Below are 25,553 nucleotides of genomic sequence, written 5' to 3'. Positions count from 1 at the left end.
ACTGTATAACTCTTGGCATGGAGAAAAGAGCTGTCACAGTTCATTGTAAAGCTCCAATTGATGGGCACACAACTATTATTATGCTGTATGATATATTATTATACTGCTGCTTTACAAAAACTACAAGGTAGCAATGGCTTCATAAGAATAAAAGTTTAACTTGTAATGCTGGGATTACATGGCAAAAGCAGTTGTATTACTAATAGAAAGTACTAAATAAAAGTTGCATTTGAAGGGAGAGTAATTATGCATTAGTAAATGACAGGATAACGGAATGAAGCATAGCTGGCCAACCAGTTGCCATTAATTTCTTCAAAGAAACTACCATGACTAAAGACAGCTTATATTGTATTATAATTAGGAGGCATCGCACAATGATGGGACAAGGACTTGCTAAAAACTCATTAAACCTACAGCACTCACACTTGGAATTAGAGGAAGTAATATTCCGGCTGTGAGTGTGCCCTGGGGTAAAAATGGAGGGAAAGCTCTCTTGGCTGAATGTGGTTTAAATTCCTGGGCTCCCTGAATAATTGATAAAAAACTGAATATTTGAACCAAAAAAAATAAATAAATAAGACAGATAATGTTGGAATCATTTAGTAAACTACTCTGTATGTACAATATACTTTGTAATAATGTTTCACCCACTGTATAAGGATTTTATTCATTGTTGAAATGAGCTATAAATGTCAGCTACAATAGCACTGACTACAATTATTTCCATGTATAGCCTACAGAGGGAAACTCTATACGTAACGCAAATTCCACTACACACAGAGACCCAGTCAAATCAGTTAGCCTTAAGCTTAATGCTTATAATGGATGAAAAAAATGTTTGATTTATGTCTCTTACAATTAGCAGCTTTAATTCATTTGGCCCAACTCCAATTGGGATACTGGTTGTATGAGATCAGAGGCACACCTGTCAATTGTGTAATGTTTTGCTATATTAATCCAGAGCAAAAGACATGGCGTTTAATGCACACAACAGTCTGATTTCAGTAAGAAATTGTGTGGAAGGAGTGCTGGCTGCAGCAAAAAAACCCTGCAAAATAAAATAGATTAAAATGATATCCTGACAACCATCCATCCTGCTAAAGTGTCCTTGAGCAACATGCTGGTTGGTTGCTGATAGTAGAAAAAAAATCTATAAAGAGAAACAAACAAATTATACATTGTGTAAACTTGTCAAAGCTTAGCTGATGAAATGTGATGAATAATTATGTGCATGACATCTAGTTTTACTCTAACTATATGGATATGGATGAGATGTAACCGGAGAAGAAACACTGTGACGTTACTCTGCAATCTGCTGGTTTTATTTCTTCTCATCTAAAACAATATGCAAATGTGTGTGTTTCAGCCATACTGATTGAGTTTTATGAAAAACAAACTGACTGATACTTTGTCAAAGTCAGTAAAAAAGCTGTTTGAGCTTTGTTTTGGTTGGAGAAAATAATTGGTTTGCTAATATGAAACTGTGGCTTGTGGTGGCCCTTAATGAGACATGTTAACTTTGTTCTTTCTCTGTGTGTATGTAATTCATAACCTTGCTCTCCATTTAATTTACCTATAACTGCATTTGACTTTTTATTGCAAGGTTTTAAAGCACACATCAGCATCCTTTTCTGTACATGTGTCAACAAACTCATTTTATTAAATTATGTTGAAATGTTCTCATTTCCCCTTGATTCAATTGCTTTTTAAATTTCCTTTTATAATATGCATTTGTTTTATTTTGCACCTAGTAAATGTTTTATTTGACTGCTTTCTTTATCTCACTCTGTGAAATTGAGGTCAAATGAATGAATTTGATTGAAATAAAGCAAAACAAAGGGCGCATCAATGCATCTTGGTTGCACATTTCAATTGCAAGTGCAACATCACATGCGCTAGGTGGTGCACTGTGTAAGTGAGCAAGTTTATATGGTTTGATCATTGGTAACAAAATCTGTTGCTCAGTAGCGCCACTTGCGCTGGCCTAGCGGCAATACCTATCAGTCTTGTGTTATTACAGCCCTCATGACCACGACAGTATCGAGTTAGCCACACTGATACACGGAAAGCATTATCTGGACTTTCAAAATAAAACGCGTGGTGTTTGTTGCACGTTTCATTATCTTTATTGACACAAAGTACCTCAAGGAAATCAAGTATATTATTCAGCATTGAAATATACTTAACAACCTCGTATTTTCATAAAGCAACATTCATAGGATTCATCATAATATGTGTCATCACCCTGTTAAAATAATCACCTAAGTAATTTTTTGTCAAAATTGTTGTTTTTTTTGCCTAAATCATCTCCTCATGACACCAGCCACCTATGGTAAAATCGCCTACATCCTCAGTTGATCAGTTCATATGATTTTACCCCTTTAAGATCATCACTTCTTTGACAATTTGCCACATTCATATGCATCAGATAAGAACCCAGCAAAGAAGAGCTAGAGGGAGATTGTTTAGATATCAGTTTATGTGTTTTATTGTTGACACTAATATTGGTAACATTTTACTCTAAGGTGTCTACATAAGAGTGCCATAAGCATGTCATAAACATGACATGGGATGTGTCATGAACATTAATGACACTTTGAAGTAACATTAATGCTCATGATACTTGTCATGTCATGTTTCTGACAGGCTTGTGTGACTCTTATGTAGACACCTTCAAAATAAAGTGTTACCATATCTTGCTTAAGTCACAAAGGCATGTTTTGAAAAAATTGCCTAAGTCATTTATTTATCTTAAGTTACATAATTTACACACAGTGTTATTACTATGCCAATAGCCATCCTTTGTTACCTCCTTTTAGAGTGAAATGATCAATAAATGTCATATGTTACACTTTTGACTAAGTTTTTTGTGTTTCCTGCAAAAGAGTTAGGCGATTATTTTAACAGTGTGACGATATTTTTAAAAAAGTCTATACTTTTATTTTGCCGGAAGTGTTGCCTACTTTCTGATGTGTGTCTGTGTGTCTTCGGTTGGCTTGACAACGCTTTGACCACGAATGAGCCAATAGGCTGTGGAAGGCAGAGTTGTCCCTGTGGCCGCCATTAAAGAAAGGAATCCATGAATTCAAATGGAAACCAACAGGAACCGAGGCTGAAATAATGACCGAAATAATCGTTAAAATATAGGCCGATGCCAGATTTCGAGAGGTTTTTACAGGATGTATTTCGTTTTTAGACTAATTTTTGCGATGGAGGAGTAAGACAGGACGTCTTTATTTTTTTAAGCAGACACCGTTTTAGGGCTAAGGGGGAGGGGGAGAGTTGCTTCTTTGCTCTCCTTTTCTTTTTGTTTTATGAACATTTTTCGCTTCCTTTAATTAGTTCTCACTGTGTGCTTTTGAGATGTCGACATAAAGCCCACACAGTCTCTTTTATCCGCTTTTATCTCCGGCGGGGGAACTGCAATCGGAAGGTTGTTGAATTAACTATCCTCCAGCCAAATGTTACAAAAAATATTTCTCGTTGATTAAGCCTGCACATCTTTGAAAATACAAATTCGCAACAAATTGTTCTTTATTTCCCGGGAAGTGAAATGATGGAGAGTTGGACCTCGCAGTGAAGAAGGATGAGTTCTTGTTATGTACCAAACGGGGCCAGCTTGGAGGATTGCCATTCCAATCTATTCTGTCTGGTAAGAGATTTAAAACTAAAGGAAAGCAGCCATTTTTAACTAGCTGAACAGGGGCTAAGCTAACGTTAGCCACACAGGCATCACTTGATAGGAGCTTAGCGAGGCTTACGGCCCTGTCGAGCTCACATCATTTCAGGGCAACAATGTATCCCAGTTCGCTAATGTTGCCATGTTGCCGGCTTTTAACACTTTGACACTTATATCGTCACCCTGTTAAAATAATCGCCAAAGTCATTTTTTTCAAGTTTTGCAGGAAACACAAAAAACTTCAGCAAAAGTGTAACATATGACATTTATTGATCATTTCACTCAAAAAGGATGCAACAAAGGATGTCTATCGGCATAATAATAACACTGTGTGTAAATTATGTAACTTAAGGGAAATAAATGACTTAGGCAATTTTTTGAACATGCTTTTGTGACTTAAGCAAGATATGGTAACACTTTATTTTGAAGGTGTCTACATAAGAGTCACACGAGCCTGTCAGAAAGATGACATGACAAGTATCATGAGCATTAATGTTACTTCAAAGTGTCATTAATGTTAATGTTAATTACACATCCCTTGTCATGTTTATGACACGCTCTATGTCACTCTTATGTAGACACCTTCAAAATAAAGTGTTACCATATCTTGCTTAAGTTGCAAAGGCATGTTCAAAAAATTGCCTAAGTCACATTTTATTTTGACTTAGGCATAATAAATCTGCTTAAGTCACACACTTGACATAGGCCATTATCTTAAAGGGGTAAAATCACATGATCTGATCAACTGAGGATGTAGGTGATTTTACCATAGGTGGGCAGCATCATGAGGAGATGATTTAGGCAAAAAAAAAAAAATTTGACAAAAAATAATATAGGCGATTATTTTAACAGTGTGATGATAAACAATTAAATACAATGAGTGAGAGTACAATGATGTGTACGATTTCCCAAGCCAGTAATGAAACGCAGAGCACTATGATAAACACAGTCCAGCATCTTAACCTAGCATGTAAGTACTCATCTAAAACATGCAACTTACAACCGTTGTAAGGTCCTGGAAAAGCTTGAAAATGGACCTTGAAAGTCCTTGAAAAGTGCTTGAATTTGACCACTCAAAAAGTGTATGAATCTTGATTATTATTATCCACTTTCTGCTACATTTCCTTTTTTCCTTTCTAAACCAAACATTCAAGGTTAACGCCACTCGCTTGTTAAGCTTCATTTACTACATTTCTCAGGATAGACACAGCAACATATCGCCTGTTAGCGCGGTATAAATAAATGTTATGTATTTTACTGCCAAAACCACTGTGTTTCCTAATGAGTTAGTTGCTGTAGCACTTTCTCCCTTTCGCCTCAACACCACCTTGTTTATTATTAACTTGCTATCTCGTTCGCATTACATTTCCACTATGTTTTATCAAGTGCTGACCCGTAAACCAAACACCTCATGCACTTCACTTTGCAGCGTTAAGTTGCTTCTCTGAGACTGGGAACCAACGGGGCAGTTTTCTCTAAAAAATACAGTGTTCTTGCATAATACAGACAAACTCCTGGAGGGACAAATGTCAATACCCAACTTGCACACCTTTTAGATAGATGCACGCTTGTTATGTTTTGCATGGGAAGCTCTATTGTTTTTTGCAGCGAGCATGTAACAAGATTTGTGGAAACAGTATTTGTTTGCAAACGTTAATTATTTATGTAATATGTCATCATCTTGTTTGTCAGTGGCTTAATCTTCTTGGACTTCATTTTCTAGTATTCACACCAACTAGGGCACAGGCCCCAGGCTGATTATATAATCTCTGGCATGCATTCCTGGGTATTACAACCATCTAGGTGACTACATATCTAAGATCCACTTTCTACTACCATAAACGACACTATAAAGCGGGGTAATGTATCCCCCTGTTTGTCTGGCTCTGAATGTCTTAGATCGTATCATGTTGTCAGTTGTGGCCTGTTGACATCACCCTAAATAGTTGTGGTTGTGCTCGTACGGGTATTATTTAAATGCCTTGTGAGATAAATAGCGCAGTGGGTATCAACTGTGTGTAGTACACAATCCTCCACGCTACAGCATGTGGAAAGGTGTTGATCGTGTGTACAGTTCCTCCTCTGGCTGGATAATCAAGAACATGGTCTGAATGTGTTTGTTGTTGCAGTTAATTGGCTTGTCAGCAGGCTTAACTACATGTTGACTTGCAGGTTAGATGCAGAGTGTAACGCTGCCTCCACCAGCGCCTCTGAACACCCTGCTGCCACAGTTGGAAGTTTGTCAAATGCTAAAATGTAACCATGAGAAAAAGTAGTTTGTTACACATGCAATGACACTTTATGGTGCAGTGCAAGAGCTGGAAAAACACATTGCACTGCTTCAACATATGCATGCAAAATAAAAGTTAAGTGAGGATTAGGAGTAGAAGTGCACCTGATAGTAATGTTGACATAGAATGTAGTATAATAACAACATTGTGAAATACTACACTGCTTTTGCCACAAATTGACACAGCGTCCAAGCTGTCCGCCCCCTAAAGGTAACATTTCATTGCAGAAATCCCCACTCTCTCAATACTACTTAGTTGGGTCGATTGTGTGTGCTGAACTCGTAATTACAATGTTTACGACAGCACTTGAAGGCAGCGTTGGCTACAGTGGACAGCCGAGGTAGAGGCTGGTAGTTGTGGTGCTCTGCCTGTCTGGCTGACATTTTCCTGCACACTGAGACTAAGCATAACACCACTGCTGTTATGACTCACTCCCTGAACAGACTCCACTTTGTGGTTTTATGGTGAAAGAATGCGAATACATTGTGGTACTTTTTTCCCTCTCAGTTTTTCAGTGGATAGTCTTCTCAGGAGTATGATACTACTTGTTGCATGCTCTTTTTTTTGCATTTAAAACTAGGCTTTTGGAATTAACTTGGTGTGTAAATGTAGTTTACATGTTTCAGTTTCGTTTTTCGTCTTTGCAGCAGGTTGTTTGTAGTTCGAGCGTCCATGCATTTCAGCGACAAGGGTCCTTATCATTAAAAAAGCACTTAGCAAATAAATAAATAGCATACAGTAATTTAACAAGAGTTTTATATCAAATGAAATGATTTGCATTATCTTTAACTAAATACACACATTAGATGGTTTCATGTTGTCTCCATGGCAGGCTATACTGAGGGAGAGAGGTGACAGACAGGAAAAGAGACTTGTAGCAGAGGAGCATCTGCAGCATGATTTGAGCAGCTTCACCTGTTGCTTGTCTCATATCTTGAAAGGCAGGAAGGCAGCTGTTTGAACACAGTGTTCCCTACTGAGACCCAGAACCCTAAGTGGCCAGAGGGAAGGTGAGCAGCTGGCAATATCAGGGGTCATAACCCCCCCAAGTATGTGTCACCTCATGAAACCATCCCTTCTCGTATCCAGCGCTTTTAACCTTAGATTCACTCCTAACGCAGCAGTGTGATTTTTTTTAGGCTTTTGCATATGAAAGATAAAACTTCTCATGACCCAAAAACAGGTGCTCACACACTCGAGCATTTGCCAAGACACATGCAGGTGGAAAAACTTGTAGATTCATAGCAGTGCATCAAGTGTGCACACAGCCTGGAAAGCATGAACGTTGGAAGGAAACATGCAGATAATTGTGGCGCTCTCCGTTTTTGCACACAAGCTGCCACTAATTTATTTTGAAAGGACAACTGCAGAAGGCACATTTATCCTTGATAGAGCAGTCTGCCTCTTGGATATTGTTTATGAGGAGTGGAGGACTGACGTGTCCAGCATTTGACAGAGGGGCTATTCAGTGCTGCCTCTTCAGGCTCAGGAATATGTAAGGACAGACGTTAATGTTTTTTTTGTAGTCTTGTAGTCTACAGTTTGGTTTAATCACATGCATTTTGTGCAAAAGCTGAAAAAGGGATCAGAGGGACAAAATACAAGCAGTTTGACTTGATGTTTCTACACTGTAGCTTTTTATGACTTTTTTTTAAAAATGCTATTGAAAAAAACAGTTTAACGCTAGTTTAATTCCTACCGTACGGAAGAGAGATTAGTGATTTAAAAAGAAGTCTCTTTAAAGACCCCTTGAAATCACGTATAAAGGTTTTACAACATTCAACTAAAAAGCAGCTAATTTAGTTTTTTAATCAAATGAAGTTGCAGAAGATGCAGTGTGTGATCGTACAAAGCCTGCAGTCAGTCTTTGTTTTTCTATTTTAAAGACAGAATGTTGTCAGCAGTGCTACAGAAACCGTAAGAAAACATTTTGTGCCCAGTTGATTAAGAGCAAGTATAAAAATACGATTTGTTTTTCAACAAGGACATAATAGCTCCTTTCAGGCTGCGTTTCTGCAAAAGTCTCGCTACATTGCCGTAAAGAACTGTGCCTGCTTTTTGATTTAGGACATTCATACTGATTCCACGATGGCGAAATATTGTGCAGCACAGTAGCACAGTACAGTATGTACAGTACAGGCCAAAAAGTTTGGACACACCTTCTCATTCAATGCGTTTTTCTTTATTTTCATGACTATTTACATTGTAGATTCTCACTGAAGGCATCAAAACTATGAATGAACACATATGGAATTATGTACTTGACAAAAAAAGTGTGAAATAACTGAAAACATGTCTTATTTTAGATTATTTTAGATTCCTCAAAGTAGCCACCCTTTGCTTACTAGAATATAAAGACATGTTTTCAGTTATTTCACACTTTTTTGTTAAGTACATAATTCCACATGTGTTCATTAATAGTTTTGATGACTTTACAATGTCAATAGTCATGAAAATAAAGGAAACGCATTGAATGAGAAGGTGTGTCCAAACTTTTGGCCTGTACTGTATGTGCTGCAGCAGTGTGTGTAAAGTGAGCGACATCAGTTTGTTTACAAAAAGTGGCAGACACTTTAGTGTACAGTGAGTGGCGGCAGTGACTGCCCATCGTGCTGTTTCTCGCTGTAGAGATTCTACACACTCAAGAGAAGTTGCTCTGCATTTTGCTGAACATGATTTGATTATGGTCAGACTCGCATGAGAGCCGTGTTTCTGATGATACGTCATATAATTTCCGTCTTGCGGGCTCCGCAGGTCCACAATTGATCCCGACTCGAACAGTCTTGCCAATTTAACGGCTCTTTTACTACCTCCGAAGGCGCTACAGAGCTGGGATTACTTGATCCCCCATCACACCTCTGGCGCGTTCAGATTGCAGGCGAAACGTTGCAGAGGCATAAATATTGTGGCTTGAAACGGCGGTCTGAAAGGGCCTTTTGATTGATGCTAATGCTTGTAGAATCCTAGATTACACAGACAAATTTTCAGTCTTTGTCGTTTTAAATTCACTGTAAATCAGCAGTGCAAATACTTTTTGCTTCCCACTGTAAACAAAACAGATTCTGCTTAAAATCTCGCAAGTCGACTTCAGACGCTTCAAGGTGGCTTTAGACTTTTTTTGTCTAATTCTCCCATTTGAGCCTAACCGGTTCAGACTCATGTCCCACACTTTCTCACTTTATACATACGTGTTATCATACACGTATGGTTGGTGAGACTTCCAACTGACCAGAACACCACAAAAGTTTGTTTAGTTATTTTAAAACTTTTATGGAGTTTCAGTTTCTCACCACATCCACAGAGTGTTCAGCTCGGCTCCTCACTGGAAGCGTGAGCACTCGAGGTAAAACTTGTTGGCCTTTTTCGCTCTCTAGCATCCAAACAGTACAGTAGAGAAAAGTGTACTCTCGATGTCTGTGAACACTTTTCAGCTCCACACTGCAACTGCTCCACATCATGTACTGTCATGGCACTGTAGCAACCGTTAGCAGCACCTTCTTTTTTCCTTCCACGAAATCAAACTACATAAGGAAAAATCACGTTCTAGCAATCACCAACTATTGATCACACTGTTTTTGTTTTTTTTTTACATTTGAAAGCTAGCATCACAAATACATTCCATCATATTATTTTTAATATTTTTGATAAGGATCTGTCTTAAACTATGATAATGTCTTAATTCCACCACTAAAGCATATTTTAAGAAAATAAATGGTGATTTTAATGAATTTTTAAATGTATGTGTGAGTTGCGTCTGCAGGGTTATGATCATAAAGAATCAAAGTGTGTGACAGTTATTAATGTCTGCTAATCATGTTAGACATCGAGGGTGGATATGTCACATATAGACCAAATATAATAAACACAATACATTGAATAAGCCTTTTATTACTGAGGATAACTGCTTGTTGACAGTAAGGCTCATTTGTTTGTACTTCCTTTATACCACAGCTGCTGTAGTGAAGCTTTTCTCTGTGCCACATATTCAAAAGGAAACATTCATAATGTATTCAATTGCCTACTTGGCAGAGAAGCTGCAGCATAGATGCAAACATCCTGATGGTGACAGAAACAGTCGCAGAAAAAGGTGATGAATAAAAGTGTAATGTAAGATGAAGAGTCTAGCCTTGCGCTTTTGCGAGCTATTGTATTTCATTCACACATCGACAGCACCGCAGCAGCATTAATCAGTGTTTTTAGCTGCGACTGCTACTACAGTAGCTAAATCTCAGAAATGAACCAGGTCAAAGTGTGTGTGCCTACAGGATGTGGTCAGCGGGTTCCAGCTGCCCCGTGTGTACTGTACCACAGTAACTGTAGTCAATAACAAGAAGCATGCCAGTGTTTTCTCTGCGTGCCATTTTCAAAGTCACCTGATACCAGACTGACTGTTCATTAAACTATTTAACCTTCTCTTAACCCCATGTGCAGAGAGCTGCTTGTTTGCCTGAATTCAAAGATCGCCTTACAACTCGGTGTTGCTTTCCGCACTAATTAAACACGTTTGTCAGCTGAGATCGTCCGTAATCAAATTGTTTTTCTATTGTTACTTCTTGAATAACTTGCAGTTAATTGATAATCCAAGTTGTCATTAGTTAATTTTCATGTGATCAACTAATCAATTAGTGGTCTAATTGTTTCAGAACAGGCTGTAATTGCTTTATTGCCGTACTCAAATTTTATTTGGTTGGAGATTAGATGGAGAGTAGTTTGCATCACCCTATATTTGAATATGATACAGTAGGAAATGTTTAGGTTGAGAGGCCTTTTAAACCTCTATCTCTATATGTGAGAGGGTTTAATATGCCTAATGTCTATGCAAACACAAGGTAATGCACTCTACCTCGACAGTAACAAAATGTCACGGTATTATGTTGCAACTGAATCCACTTTAGTTCACTTCTGCATTAGATCTGGCCTGTAAGAGCAATCACAATGTACATCTCCCATGTATTAAGTGCTCCTTGGTTACAGTTCAGTCTTCTTATAAGGCTTGCAAGCTAACTTTAAAACATGAAGTGGATTTTTAAGGGCAAGGGAAGCACATTTGGATGGCATCATAACATTTATCACAGGGTTCTTACAATATCTTGAAAGTTTCGCAAATGCTCGATTTTAATCATTAAGTTTTCAAGGTCAGGAATATACTTAAATTTGTTGATACTCCTTTAAAAAAAATGCTTGTTTTTCCAACATAATCCTGTGTTTTCATCTGCTCAGTCACTCATGTAATTATGATCAAAATATACAATCAAAGTTCATTTGAACAGATGGTAAAGTAAACAAAGTGTTTATATACATTGATTGACGTGAAGCTGAATGAAGCCTGTAAACTTTATTTTTCTCAATTTAATTTATAGTAAAACATTTGATGTGATGATAAAGGCTTTGAGAGTCTGGAAATGACTGGTTTAGGTACCTTGAAAGTGCAGGAAATGGCTTGAATATGACTCTTTAAACGCTGTATGAACCCGAATGCAAATAGTTAATATAAAAGAAACAATCTGAGGCACAACTAAGCACGGACTTGGCTACTAAAGAGTGGTGAGAAGCAAGAGTTACCACAAGCAAGTAACGGAAACACTTATTTGAATAAGAGTTGTGTAATTTAAAAGAAAGTATCGGTCCCCTGTCACCAGCCTGATGCCAGGATATGTGTGTGTAGCACATAATCCCATCTTTAAGTGTGAAACCATTTATCTGTGAGGAGGAGAGACCCATAATAAAATCTGTAGGGCACTTATGAACAAAACCTTTTAAGTGGTGTAACACTCAATATCAATGGGGACTGGCCATGGTCAATACGATGTCGGGGGTGTTCACTTGCTAATTGCCTATCTGTACTTATGATCTGGTTTCACAGTTAACCGTTGTCCCCTCACCCTCCCTTTGCATCGTGCGCACAGATGTTTCCTTGCGAGATGCAGGTGTAATGTAGTGCTTCTCACACACTCCAGCAGGAAGGAGCAGCCTAACTGCTGCAGCTCTGCCGTTACACACAGACACAGCTCTGCTGTTTGCACCCTGGAGCTCGTCCTCAGCATGTGCAGCCGCTTTTGAATTCCTAAGGAGCCACATTGTTCGTCAGAGATCATGATGTTTTGATCATGCATCCCGACAACCGCTGTGTTTAGTTATCATGACACCTTTTGTGTGCTTGCCAGCAAATTTTTTCCCTCCTTTAGTTAGTGGTGGAGAGCAAATTGAACACATGTTTTCTGTATTTTAATGGTGCGTACAGTGTATACTTTGTAATTGTGGAATAACAGTTTTTTAAAACTTTATTGCCTTTATATACATTTACAGGCAATTGGTATACATACATATAGATTGAATGATGCTGCACAGAGGGTTGTGTGGTTCCATGGGTACCCACTACTCTCCCCTTTTATAGACAAAAATCTGTTATTAAGCCATTATTAAGCTACGGTTGTAAAAGAATAAAAAAGCTATTAATCGTGAATAATCACAGCAAATTGTGCTATTAACTGTGCGATTGATTCATGGTAAACAGGTGCTCAGGTGGTACTTCCAAAGTGGAATAACAAGCTTGCCTGAAAGCTGCTGTGGTATTACATGGCCATGTACAGGAGTCATAAATCTAGTCAAAAGTATTTTTAACCCCAGGTTTATTAATAATTTGTCCACCTGTGTGTGCTCACTCCGTCTTATTGCGTACTAACTTGTTGTTGTGATCCAGCTCTGCTCCAGCTGACACCACACAATGCTCTGTTTTGACAGTCCCCGACCCACCCCCCACCCCCCACCAACACCACCACCATCACAACTAACACCACAAATCTCCCAGCTTATCCCTAGCCAGGCGAAAGACCACCGCTTCGCCACAACCACGGGTAATCACTTGTTCAGGCTCAGCGCCTCTGCACTTGAGTTAAGATATCCCCTGAAATGTAATGGATTAATTGGTTGAATATACAGAGGGACAGCATGCCAAGTCAGGCTGAACGGAATAGGACTAAACGGCATGAAAATGAACAGTCCGTGTTCACACAGATTACTTGAAATGTCTACAAGGATAGATAGAGGACCAAGATTGCCAGCGGAAATGTGGATGTACGCCTAAGGCATCATGTGTGTGTTTTGTGGTGGTTAGTGTGTGTGTGTGTGTGTGTGTGTGTGTGTGTGTGTGTATGCATGCATGTGTTTAGGTAGACATGGGTAGTCAGTCGGCGCTTGGATGATAAGCAGCAGTGCTAGCTAGCAGTGGAGCGTAATGTTCCTGCTTTAACACTTAATAACCCCGCCAGTGATTTACTGCCTATGAGGCTTTTTCCTGTGTGTTTTGTTCTCTCTATAAAAGCCAGACAGCGTTTATAGAAAGGCAAAGCACCCCCCCAGCACTCACCAATAATGAGGATTAAGGTGGTGAGACCACATTTACCAGCATTAGTTTTTTCCTATTTGTGTTTCGAACATGTTGTTCACGGTGATATTGAAAGCACCTGAAGCACTAGAACACACTTCTTTGTAGAAACAAACAAACGTCCCAATTTTTAAGGGCAATTTCTCTTTTTTTTTATCGTCACACAATGGTGCTCAGTTTTCTTGTCATCTATTGTGTATCTTAACTCTTTCAATCTTCCCCTTTCTCTTAGTTTTTTTGTTCTTTTTTTTCCTGTTTTGACAGCCTGGGTGTCTTGTTGTCAGAAGTAGTTGGTGGGTGAACTGCCCCATAAAAGAGGATTAATACCTACTCTTTACACTCTGCTCAGCACATGTTTACTCGGAGGTGCTGAGTGGATCCTGAAGCAGCGACTCTGCACACTAACAGTCTCCTTCTCTCTCTCTCCCCCTCCCCCTTGTCTTGCAGGCTGACTTGACAGGGATCAAATGGAAGAGGTTTGTGTGGCAGGGTCCCACCTCTGCACCCATCCTCTTTCCAGTGACGGAGGAGGACCCCATCCTATGCAGCTTCAGCCGCTGCCTGAAGGCCGACGTGCTAAGCGTATGGCGGCGCAGCCAGCGGCCGGGCCGGAGGGAGCTTTGGCTCTTCTGGTGGGGGGACGACCCTAACTTCGCAGATCTCATCCACCACGAGCTAACAGGTGGGGACCCCTTGGCATATACAGTACAGGCCAAAAGTTTGGACACACCTTCTCATTCAATGCGTTTCCTTTATTTTCATGACTATTGACATTGTAAATTCATCAAAACTATTAATGAACACATGTGGAATTATGTACTTAACAAAAAAGTGTGAAATAACTGAAAACATGTCTTATATTCTAGTAAGCAAAGGGAGGAATCTAAAATACAAGACATGTTTTCAGTTATTTCACACTTTTTTTGTTAAGTACATAATTCCATATGTGTTCATTCATAGTTTTGATGCCTTCAGTGAGAATCTACAATGTAATAGTAGTCATGAAAATAAAGAAAAACGCATTGAATGAGAAGGTGTGTCCAAACTTTTGGCCTGTACTGTACATATGGAAAAAAACTGTTTTTTTTTTAGGCTGTGCAGGTACATCCTCTTTATGCTGCTTCCTCACTACATGGAGGTCAGAGGTCAGGGTCAGATACTTGAACCCAGGATGCTTGCAGGCATTCAGTGATTGACTTCAAGGGAACAGGGAGAGTGCTCCTTGGCACCGACTGCTTTTGTAGTTAAGAAGCAAGTAAACTACCCTGCTGCTGCATGGTAGTAAGCAAGCCAGTCAGCCAGCCAAGTTAGTTTTTTTTTGATGTTTTGACAAATTAGACGATTAAAGAGGTGTAGAGAGATGACTTCTACTCTATATCTATCTGAGTCTCTGCTCTGGCATGAAAAATAATCTATGAATATGAAATTCATCTCCCCTACCAATGCACCTTTTGTTGGATTCATTCAAGGTTATAAAGCTAAAAGAGTGATGGCTGTAAAAGATAACGGGAAGTGTAGAGGGCTTGCAGCTTTTGTAAAAGAAGCACTTGAACATCGATCACCCTGTCAAGATACGTTATTGGTTGTACAATGAAAAATGATACAGATTTCACTGCTTGATTGTCAGGTAGGCACAGGGGAGGTACTCTGTAAGTGAGAGCCTGAGGGAAGTGTTAAAATCTGTGTAATCTGATACCTCTCTAATGTCCCCCCCTCCCTTCCACTGACTGATAGGCCAGCCAGCCAGGCTAGCAGTGCCAACACCTGTAGGGCAACTCCCTCTCCCTGGAGACGCTGGGCATCATGCCGTCTCATTATGTCGTGTGTGTGTGTGTGTGAGATAGAGGGTTATACTGTATTACTGACCACAAGCAGGTGAAGCAGCACCTCTCATTTAGTATTGCGAAGTAAAACAACTTATCTAAAGTCACATAGTGCCATTCCACAAAGGAGGAAGAAGAAGAAGGGAAGGAAGCAGAGCTCAGTCCGATTATAACTTGAGTGAGAAACGCAGCATGCAGGAGCAGCCATGCAGAAATGAGGCAAATGCATCCACCCCCCACTTTCTTCTTTTCCCCTCCTCAGTAACAGTAACATTAGCAGGGGAAGATGGAAAAGGCCATCTTTATTCATGCTCTCTGCCATGTAGATTGAACTTTGGAGTCTGAGCCAAGCACAGCCCGTCTGTGACCCTCCTTCATTATGGGACATTGTGCCTGAAGTGGACTCAAAATGGGAGCTGAAGGCTGTGATGGGCAGCTCATTCAGGCCTAACGGGTCCTGGTAATTACCTGAAGCGTCTGGCTCAGGCCATCTAATAGAGTGTGCTACATTTCTAGTAAGAGAGGGTGGTATGGACAATCTATATTTGGAAATTGTTGGAGTCACTGCCATGTTCTCATGGCGGCTTTGGGGAGATTAAATGTTATATTGTTTGTGTATCGGGAGATAGAAATTATATAATTGAATATTGACCAGAAAATCTGCGCCGCATTTTCCTTCCAGGTATTTTAAAACAAAATGATGAATCATGTTTTGGCAGGTTTTGTTTCAGCTGAGGTGTTCTTTGAATTTGTATTAAAGCGCCACATCTAGAGCACATCTATTCCTCTTGAGAATGATGTTCACGCAGACAGTCGCATGAGATTTCTCACATTCCCAACTCCCCATGTTTCTCAAGTGTTTTGCACCCTGACTCAACAGTGTCTCGATGTGAATGGTTCCCAGAAGGGCGGTGTAATCCGTGTTTCCTGTTTTGGAAGCTGTAGCTCCCTTCTCTCTAGTTGAAGACTTCTTCCGCCTGCTTCTTGAGCCTTTCCCCCTCCTGTAGCTGCTGGAGAGCTCTGCCAGTGAAATGAAGCAGAGCTGCCTCTCTAGATGGATCTAAAGTCAGCCAGAGGGCTTCTTTTTCTCCTCCAACCTCAGATCTGCAGCTGCTGATCGGTCTGTTCAGGATGGTGTGTCCTGAGAGCTGATAACACAGCTGAGATGGGGGTTGAGTTGGGGACTGTCACGACCTTTTGTCTAAATGGCTTAACCTGTATATGTGCAGCTGTTTGTCCCTCTGGGGAAGGGATGCTGCTGTGCTCTTTTAGAGCTGTTTAAGGTGCAAGTGTACTATCAGAACAGCTTATCAGATAGGGGAAAAGCTTATTGAACCCTGTTTCTGTAACTTTTCCAAACCACTAATGCAACATTCAAACTCCCTTCACACCGTTATTGGCAAGCTAAGTGGAGTTGAGCAAGGAGCCGCGGTTTAAAGTCTCTCTGTCTCTGTCTTTTCATCCTTTATATACCTATTTCTGCCACTTTTCATGTGAACAAGTGAGTGCAACACAATGAATCCTTCCCAGGAGAGGTGACCAGGGCCTGGTGTGGGCTGGCAGCCAAGTGTCTTTTGATGGGTGCTTGGTGCGGGCCAGCGATAGACTGACGGCAGCATTAAGGCCTCAGAGACGGAATTGCAGAGTATCAGTTACTACCAGTATGGCTAGCTAGCTAAGGTTGCTTGGTAATGTTAGCTTATGATATTTGGAAGCATGAGTGTAAAGAAAACTGATCTCAGACCGGCTGATTCCTATTGTATGTTCACATTTTATCAAAGACATCTTAAAAATAGATTTAAATATCTCCCTGTTGCTAAGGCCTGGTGTGGGGTCTGCTTAAGTCCAGTAGGCCACAGGGATGGCAAAATACAAGGGAAAACCCTGGGTCCATGTTGTGATTTTGTTGTGTTTTTCAAATTTGATTATAGTGACGCCCGAACATCTGCCCATCTCTGTCACCATTAGTTGTTCACCTTACCCCTGAGTGTGGCTATTCTGAACAACTATGAACTAATGAGGCCTTGGGAAATGATATATTTCTTCTCTAGTGTAATTTGGCCCTACAGTGCTGTCAGTTCTTCTTTCTAAGGCCCCAGATACCTGCTGGTGTTTACTCTGGCCATCTAATTGGGAATTACGGGATATTACGTAAATCCTAATGGAATAAAAAAGGTTTTCTTGGCAGAGTATTTGTGTTTGTGTGTGAAGCCCAAGAAGTAGGATGATGATTGACAGTCTGCCTGTTGCCTGATCAGGTGCGAATCAACAAACACCAGTTAGCGTTGGTGGGGAACACCATGGGCCCAACCCGTGTGGCTCAATGATCTAGGGGTATGATTCTCACTCCGGGTTGGAGACGTCCATGTTCCAGACAAGCCTAACAAGCTTAACTGGACTGTCCAAACGGTCGTGGCCTTTGACTCAACACAATTTTGTTTTTTCCACTGGTTCGATTCATTTTTTTTTGCCTTTGGTCCTAGCCTGTCTTGGGAATAAAAAGCTTTCTTTTCGTTTCGGGTTTTCAGCCTCTTTTTAGTCTTAATGCAATGTTGGCGGTAAACATGAAAATCCGCTCTTTTCCTTTCATTTCAGCAAGCTGAAATGGCGCTTACTCATTGCCCCCCCACCCCCTTCCACCCTCATTAGATTAGCGGCCTGTGAAAGTCTTTTAATTTTGAGCAAGTGCCATTTCTGTATACCAGCGTGCCAGTAATCCCTTCTCTCCAGGGAGATGAGGGGAGAAGGAGTGAGCTGGAGAGATGAGAGTAGTGAAGGGCGGAAAACTTGAGGGATCTTTTAATGTCTGACACTTAATCACCATTGAAGGAAGGGTAAGGGTAACCACCAAGCCCCTTCTCTACACTGTTGGACAACGCGCCTTGCTCGTACTAACATAACGAGAAAACCAATTCTAATCTTCCCTTGGCCATGCACAGAAATTATTCCCAACAAGTGAGTGCCATTGCTGAATTAAAGGGCTTGCCTCCCCCCTCCACTGGTTGAGTATAGGCATGTATTCTTATGCAAATGCCAAGCTCTCTTCATCGGCATCTCCCTTCAAAAGCTGGTGGAATCTCCTGACCAGGGGCAGCCAAAGCGGAAGATAAATGGCTGCCTTTTCCTCCCCCTCAGAGACCCACGGATTATTATTTTTTTGCATAGAAATTAGGAATAGATGTCTGTCTGTGAGGGTAATTGCTCCGTGGTATATTTCTTACTAGTCTGTCCCACCCTCTGTAGCATCCACCCGCTGTGCAAGTCCCACTGGGGCTTCCACTGCTGGAGTCTGCACATCTACCTCTTGGGTGTTTCCTTATTCACTGTTCCTTCAGCTGCATGGGATTCTTGACTGGTGTGCTTTCTTGCATCCTTTCTTTTCCTTACTGATTTGGATTAAGAATTTAACAAATATCTGTTTTGATGATTGCATTTGATTTTGCTTGTAAGTTTGTAAAACGCCTACCCATGCATATTCCACTCAGTAAACACCAGTGCTGGGATTATTAGTTGCTAATAGGAAGGTTGAAAGGGAAAGAAGGTCATCCGCTGTCCTGCACAGGTTATCAGCGCTCCATCTCCACCACAATCCCTGGAGCGCCACACATCTATTCATTCTTGGGTGTTGGGTCAGATTTCTAGAGAATGAGAGAGATTAATGGTGGGGGAGGGAAGAAGAGGACTGCATTTAAATTGTCCATCTCCGCCACCAGTTGATGAACACATTGTTTGGGATCCATCCAGTGATAGAGGGAAGAAAAGCTAAATTTAGCAACACTCTGAGAGCTTGTTTTCCACAATGATCTTCTGACAATTGTTTTGGTTTTTGCCGGATTGCAGAAATTCTTGGAATTTTTCTAGCTTTGCCAACTTCACAGGATTTTTTTCTTCTTGTTTTAGCACTCTCCTCTGTGCTTTTTCGAATCAGTGGTGAAATAAAAACAACCCTGCTTTGCACCTCAGGGCAGAAAATCCAGTTCCAAAGGGCATATTTCAGTAGTCTGTGAGGGGCGTGTTGGCTGAAGGTCTCACGGTTTTACAAGTCAGACTTTTTTCCCCCCTGTCTTGTGTGAGGCTCTCACAACTTCAAAATTATTGAACTGCCCTTATATCTGGGAGACGTACTCTGTTTGAAACACTACCTGCAGAATACAGATGTTTTGTTGACAACACATTTCCATGGCATTCAAATACCAAAACATTTGTTGAAATTATGGATCCTCTTAATTTCATTGTCTGTATGTCTGCATGCTAAGCCAGCTCTCTGACAGATTTGATCTGGTGTTGATTTTGTGTGAAACAGAATTTAAACCCTGAGCCAGTTAAGGTGAGGAGTAAAAGATGAGCAAAACAGCATGGACGAAACCAAGTTAATGGCATTTTGGTACCCTTAGGGTCAGATGCTAAATGAGTTTTTACGACATGGTGTATGCCCACGTCAGAAATCAAAAGTGTTTTTAGCTGTTCCAAATGGCCACTCTCAAAGGTGAAGTGAAAGGAGTTGAGGGGGGTTTGAATTATTTAACTATCCAGCAGGCAGTTGCAGTATTGTGGCAGCTTTACACCTTCTGTGTCACAAGCTTTCATTGATCATCAGTAGAGTTGTGTATCGTTTTAAAAAAAAAATCATTCTGATTCTTCTTGTCGATTGTGGTTCCGCTTAGTTTCAATTCCATAATCACATTTTAATTTTATTTAACTGTGATTACCTTAATGGCAAGAGGGATGCAGCTCACAAGTGCTGTTCTGTGACACTCCCTTTATCGCCAACAATATAGTTGTTGTCCTTGGTTCTGCACATGCTCGTTAGGTTCTACTGGTATTGGCTGAAGACACACTTAGCATGACATCATTCACTGTACAGTCTTTCAGATTGACGCCTTTAATGTTTGTTTGGATTTTATGTGCAACCTCACTTGCAGCTTACCCCCATGCATTACATTCTGCCTGTTTTTTTTTTTAAAGAGAAGCCACAGTTTTGATCAGTCCCGTCTTTTACACTGCTGTGATGTTGGCACCAAAATGCAGCTCGTCCTGACTTGGGATCAGTTTAGTGCAGTGCAAAGTTGTTGACCAGTACCCTTTTAAAACGAGTCAACAGGCTGATATGAATAGTTTAGTGGCATGCTGATGCAATAATGTGATTTATATAGTGATACTGCCCAGCTCTACTTGCTGATGTGTTATGCATGGCAGAGAATAAGTAATTGTAATACTCTTTGTTTAACAGCTGTGATTTTAAAACACCAGATGTATTAAATTGTGTTTATTTGATTGGCGCTGCTGCCGTGCAGCCACTCTTGCTTTGTTTCATGGGGCTTGCCCATAAGATCTAGTATCTACTATTCCCCACTTGTCAGCATCGAGAAACTTGCCTGTGGATTTTACGGGTTAATCTTTGACTTGACAGTATGAAAATGTGGGTTCATATATTTGTCTATCACAGAGTTATGTTCTCACAGGAACATGTCAGGCTATCAGTTATGTGGTTGTGTGACTCTGCGCTTGCAATCCTATTTTAAAGATCGTAATGGCATATTTGCTCTCTTGTGTAGTGACAGGAGTGATGACAAACAAAAATGAATGTGATACAGATTCAGTCCCACGATGATTTAAGGCCCATTGTATACACTGCAGCCCAGTGGATGCCCCGGGCAAGGATTCAGAAAGGAGAAATGCCACTCACTCTTTAGAATTTCCAAATGTTATTTACTTGGACAGCCTGGGCGAGACCAACCGAATTTTGAAATCTCGACACTGTAGCTAAAACACGGACAAAGAGTGTCCGGAGGCGATGAACTGGACAGTCAAGTGTCGGGCCATAAAGTCCTGGCTACGGCTAAAACTAATTAAGAATGATGCATAATTGGGAGAGAAAACATTTATTTCTGGAATGACATTTAGACATTCTGTTAATACTTCAAAAGCTGTATTTTCTCTTTTATTCATGTCAGCAAATAGTAAATTCTTATTTTATTTTGATCTCTACCAAACACTGGAATTACTCAGTTATAGTGAAGGTTTGTTGGTGTGGCTGTGGTCACAGAGAGGACATAGATGGATAATTAGTCAGTGATACATGTGGTTAACCTTGGCTCTGGATTTGTGGCGTTTTCTCTCTTTTTTTTTTTTTCTCTTCAAAGGTGGTTCTTAACTTCAGTGTGCAACGCAGAGAATGATGAATAGATAAACCCAGACTCCTAAGAGAAAAAAGTAGAGGAGGCCGATGGCTTTTGTGCTTGGGGATCAATTTTCCAGGGCTAATCTCCTGCCTGTGAACCACCCTCCGCTTTCCTCTTTTCCTCCTGCTCCATCTCCCTCTCGCGCTCCCTCTGATAGATCTCCATTGACTGGCACAGCGCGGGGACTCGACCATGCATGCAGCTCTGGCCCATGGGTGCAGTCTCCCTCTCTTCTCTCTCTATATATCTCTCTTTTCCCTCTCTGCTCAAGAAATATTCATTAATTAGTAATGGAGCTTTTACAGAGCACCACTGGTTCTCTCTCTCTCTTTCTCTCTCTCTCTCTCTCTCTCTCCTTGCAGATAAGGAGGAAGTGGAGGAGAGGAGAAAACCTTCTGGCCAGGCTTGGTAGAATCCCCCTGAGCACAGTCGATCACAAGGCATTAATCTTGCTGTTTAATGACCGACTGCTGCTCTAATTGCTTATACACAGACGAGCAACTGGGAGGGGGGGCTCAAATGTATTTTTCCTTAGCCTTTGCTAAATTTCATAACTTTCTTGCTAGTTTCTATGAACCCCAGAAACACCCATGTGCCATTTGATGATAAGACTTTGTTTCAGGATAAGCAGAGTTCTGGCTCTGCATTGTATCTAAAAAGATAAAGGAAAGGTGTTTTGCATTCATGTCAAAAGGTGTTTCCTTGCTAAGGTGGATGTGAGTTTTCTTAATAGAGCCGCTTTGCACCCGCTTAAGAGCTCTTATAAAGGTCAGCTCATCTGGGCCTGCTACACAGGAGGCAGCGACATGAAAGTGTCCCAACCGTCAGCTGAGCTCATAAATCTTTGTCTAAATGAGGCCACTCATCTTTTCGCCCCGTGCACTGACCACAACGTCCCACCCTCCCATCACATGTGCACTCACAGATCTGTCACCAAGCTTGGATTTTTGGGTCACAGATTAAGAAGATATATTTTTAAACCCTCATGGGCACCTTTTTAAGTGTAAATTCTAAACATTGACTACACTTTAAAACTGAATGTGCACACAAGAGCAGTTAAGAGCACATGATGAGAATAGAAACTGAAGGCAGCTCTGCAAAGTGCACATTTACTGATGCACACGACAGTTTGGATAATGTTAACCTTAATGTACACTTTTAACTAGAGCTGAAACGATTAGCAGACTGAAAGTGAATCTGCAACTACTGCTCTAAGTAATCGTTTCAGTCAGAACATTTGATGATTCCAGATGTGAGGACTTGATGCTTCTCTATAAACTGAATGTTTTATTTTGGGCTGTTGGAGAGATAAAACCATACATACGGTTCTAAGAAATTGTCAGGGGGATTTGTCACAATTTTCTGACATTTTACTGACAGTTTTATTGATGAATAAAGAAAGAAATTGGCAGATTTGTCGATAATGAAAATAATTCTTAGTGGATTTGGAGTTGAGGCTTCTATAGTGGGTTTCTCTCAAGGACCTGAGAAGACGGGTGCAACCAAGAAAAATAAAAACATGATCGGGGAAGTGATTAAATGTTTTGACACGTCTTTTATAATCCCTCCTGAACCCGTTCTAGAGTTGTTACCCTGCCGCTGTGGCAGGTGGAGTCCAGAGACATCCGTCATCGGGATTCATCCAATAAAAATGTCACAGCCAAGTAGGGCTGTTCAGAATAGTTTGAAGCTTCATTCATAATGTTGGTATTCAAATCATCAATCAACATTCGAATGCTGCACAGCTTTTTTTTCTTCCCTAATATTATTATCAGTATTATAATATTTGTAGAATTAGATTCCAGCGGCGGTGGCTGTGTCAGACTGTTTCCAACTCGTGTGAGCTAACATTTTCAATTATTCCGGAGCACGATAAAGTCCAAATTAATTGAAAAACGATTGTCAATTCACAATCTGTTTTTATGTAATGAAATATTCTGTTTCATCCATATTTGTTCACATTTATTCTTTCAAAAACAACATTGTCACCATGGTTAAAAAAAGCTCGCCGCTGAAAAATTGCAGTCTAGCAGCAGTTTAACAGCACCATAAATTACATTTATATAACTGCAACAAAAATCTATTCTATTCTATTGAATTACTTCAGTTCTTACAAAAAAGACCACATTAGGTATCTGCAATTTCTTGGCGCTTCTTCAAGAACTCATTACTTTTATACCAACAATGTATGTAGAGAAATACAAATCACTTTATTTCAATTTTGCATTTTGTTTGAACTTCATTCAAAAAGAAACCTCAATATATTGATTGATTGATTGATTGATTGATTGATCAAACATCAATAGAACATGCAAGCAATAAAAAAAACAAGTTTAAATATTAATAGATGAATAAATAAAAAACAAGACAAAAAAGCAAAAAAAAATGAAAAAACAGGAACTTTCTGCAAGCTCGAAAGGGGGTAGGAAGAAGTAAAAAAATAGGTTTGAATGTAAAATAATGACTTTTGCTTTAGCCCTAAAGCCAAGTCCTGTCACACCTGCCCTGAAATTTGGATTTTTAAGAAATTGCATTGCCATTTATAGTGAGTGAGTGTCACATTGTTTACATTGTAATTGCATGGACTTGAACTGCAACCTTTTTTTTCGTCTCGGCGTCTGTCTGAAGAAGGGAGTGTTGCAGCGGGCGTTGCATGATGAACGTGAAGTCGTTAGAGACACTTGATGTAAACCAGACGCCTGTTTTAGAGCTGCTCGACGCTCCAGGGAGAGACCGAGGAGGAACAAGTGACAGAGAGGAGAAGGAGAAGGAGGAGGAGGAGGAGGAGGAGGCAGCACGGGGCAGATGTGTTTTTGGCAGATGGGATCGCCATGTCAGTTGATGTCAAAGTAGGTGTAGGGAGATTTCTGCCAGTTTAACAGAAGAGTCATCATCCACAGAAGTAGGATTGAAGGTTTAACTGCAAAAATGCAAGCTGGGTTAATGTCTCTCTGCATAGATTTGAGTCCTGCTGCTCTCCTCATTTTCCCCTGTCTTTCAAGCGTTATCAGTCACACTGATCTGCCTCTTCAGCCAGCAGTTTGGCCTAAATCCCATTTTGTTTTCTTTTTTCCCTGTCCTTTCTCTTAATCTGCTGTCAGTGCCTCAGTGGTCCTTCTTTCTTTTCTTGTTGACTTTTTGCCCTCTTGCCTGCCATGTCTCTCAGGATGGCCAGACCAGCTGCCAAATCACTCAAAGCAGACTCGGTGGTGGAAAAGGCATTCTTGAAGCCATGCATACTCTCACATACTACATCCACATTTACTAGAAAGTTAAATGGCTTCATATTGTTGTTGATTCAATTTTATTCTGCAGTTGCTGTTCATTTTTAATGGGGAAATTGCTGTTTTCCTTCCTTTTTCCTGCCTTTGCCCTGCTTTTCTGTGTTCCTGATCTTATCCCTCAAGATGTGTGTGCACCTGATGAATTAGTTTGTTGCTCTCAAAATCAGCGGGCACGTAGCCCTCTCTACTTGGCAGCTAGCCTGAGGTTGTTTTCCCTTGGTTGGATGTAATGTTTTAAAGGCTAGCTGAACTCTCCGAGTCTAGTAGAGCTGTGGCATTTGGAAGTGGATTTGGCGGTGGAGGATACCTTGTTTCCCCCTTAAAATTAGAATTGACACTAGATTTTCCCTGCAGATGTTTATATTTATATCCATACAAAAAAGCAGTGACAGCAGAAAAGCTCTAAGCGTCTCCTGAAACAAGCTTTTCAGACCTGCTGGGCTGGCACAGGGCCCGTGGTGTCTCTCTTGTTTAAGGAAGGAAATCAATGTAATTTCCTTTTTTTGATAGCTTTGGAATTGTCTACATTTAAAATATCTTTATCTACCTCTGTGTTGCAACAGCAAGCAATGGATTCACTTAATAATTCAATAGATTTTGATTAACTTGCTTCTGGGCTGGCCCGGGCCTCCCTGGTGCATGCCAAGCTGACATGAAGGGTGGGTCACACCCGGTATTTATTTCGTCTGTGCTCAGGCAGAGGCGGCACACTTGGGGAGATGTTTGCTGGAGACTTGACTGAAAGGAGCTTAAGTGCTGTATGATGTGAGCAGTGGCTGTTAATGAGATTAGAGCAGCATTCAGGCCAGCGCAGAATGTGATTCTGAAAGCAACTCTGGTCTTGGTGTAACGGTACATTTTTTGCATCCTGAACAGCTTGGTACAGGACGCCCCGATTGGTATGTGACTC

At 40.5% G+C, this 25,553-nt stretch overlaps 1 protein-coding gene across 1 annotated transcript in view; it reads left to right on the top strand.

Annotated features, from left to right (window-relative positions):
* The first annotated feature begins 3,067 nt into the window (after positions 1-3,067).
* The window catches only part of med13a (mediator complex subunit 13a), a 91,543-nt gene continuing 69,057 nt past the window's right edge, over positions 3,068-25,553 (top strand). The window contains exons 1-3 of the mRNA XM_059351653.1: positions 3,068-3,433; positions 3,550-3,652; positions 13,802-14,036. Of these exons, the coding sequence (XP_059207636.1) occupies positions 3,587-3,652; positions 13,802-14,036 (301 nt within the window). The 5' untranslated portion in view covers positions 3,068-3,433; positions 3,550-3,586. The remainder of the gene's footprint in view (positions 3,434-3,549; positions 3,653-13,801; positions 14,037-25,553) is intronic.

Source organism: Centropristis striata, chromosome 15 (genome assembly GCF_030273125.1).
Source record: "Centropristis striata isolate RG_2023a ecotype Rhode Island chromosome 15, C.striata_1.0, whole genome shotgun sequence".
NCBI lineage: Eukaryota > Metazoa > Chordata > Actinopteri > Perciformes > Serranidae > Centropristis > Centropristis striata.
The sequence above is the reverse complement of the archived record's forward strand: the minus strand, read 5'-3'. Positions and strand labels throughout refer to the sequence as shown.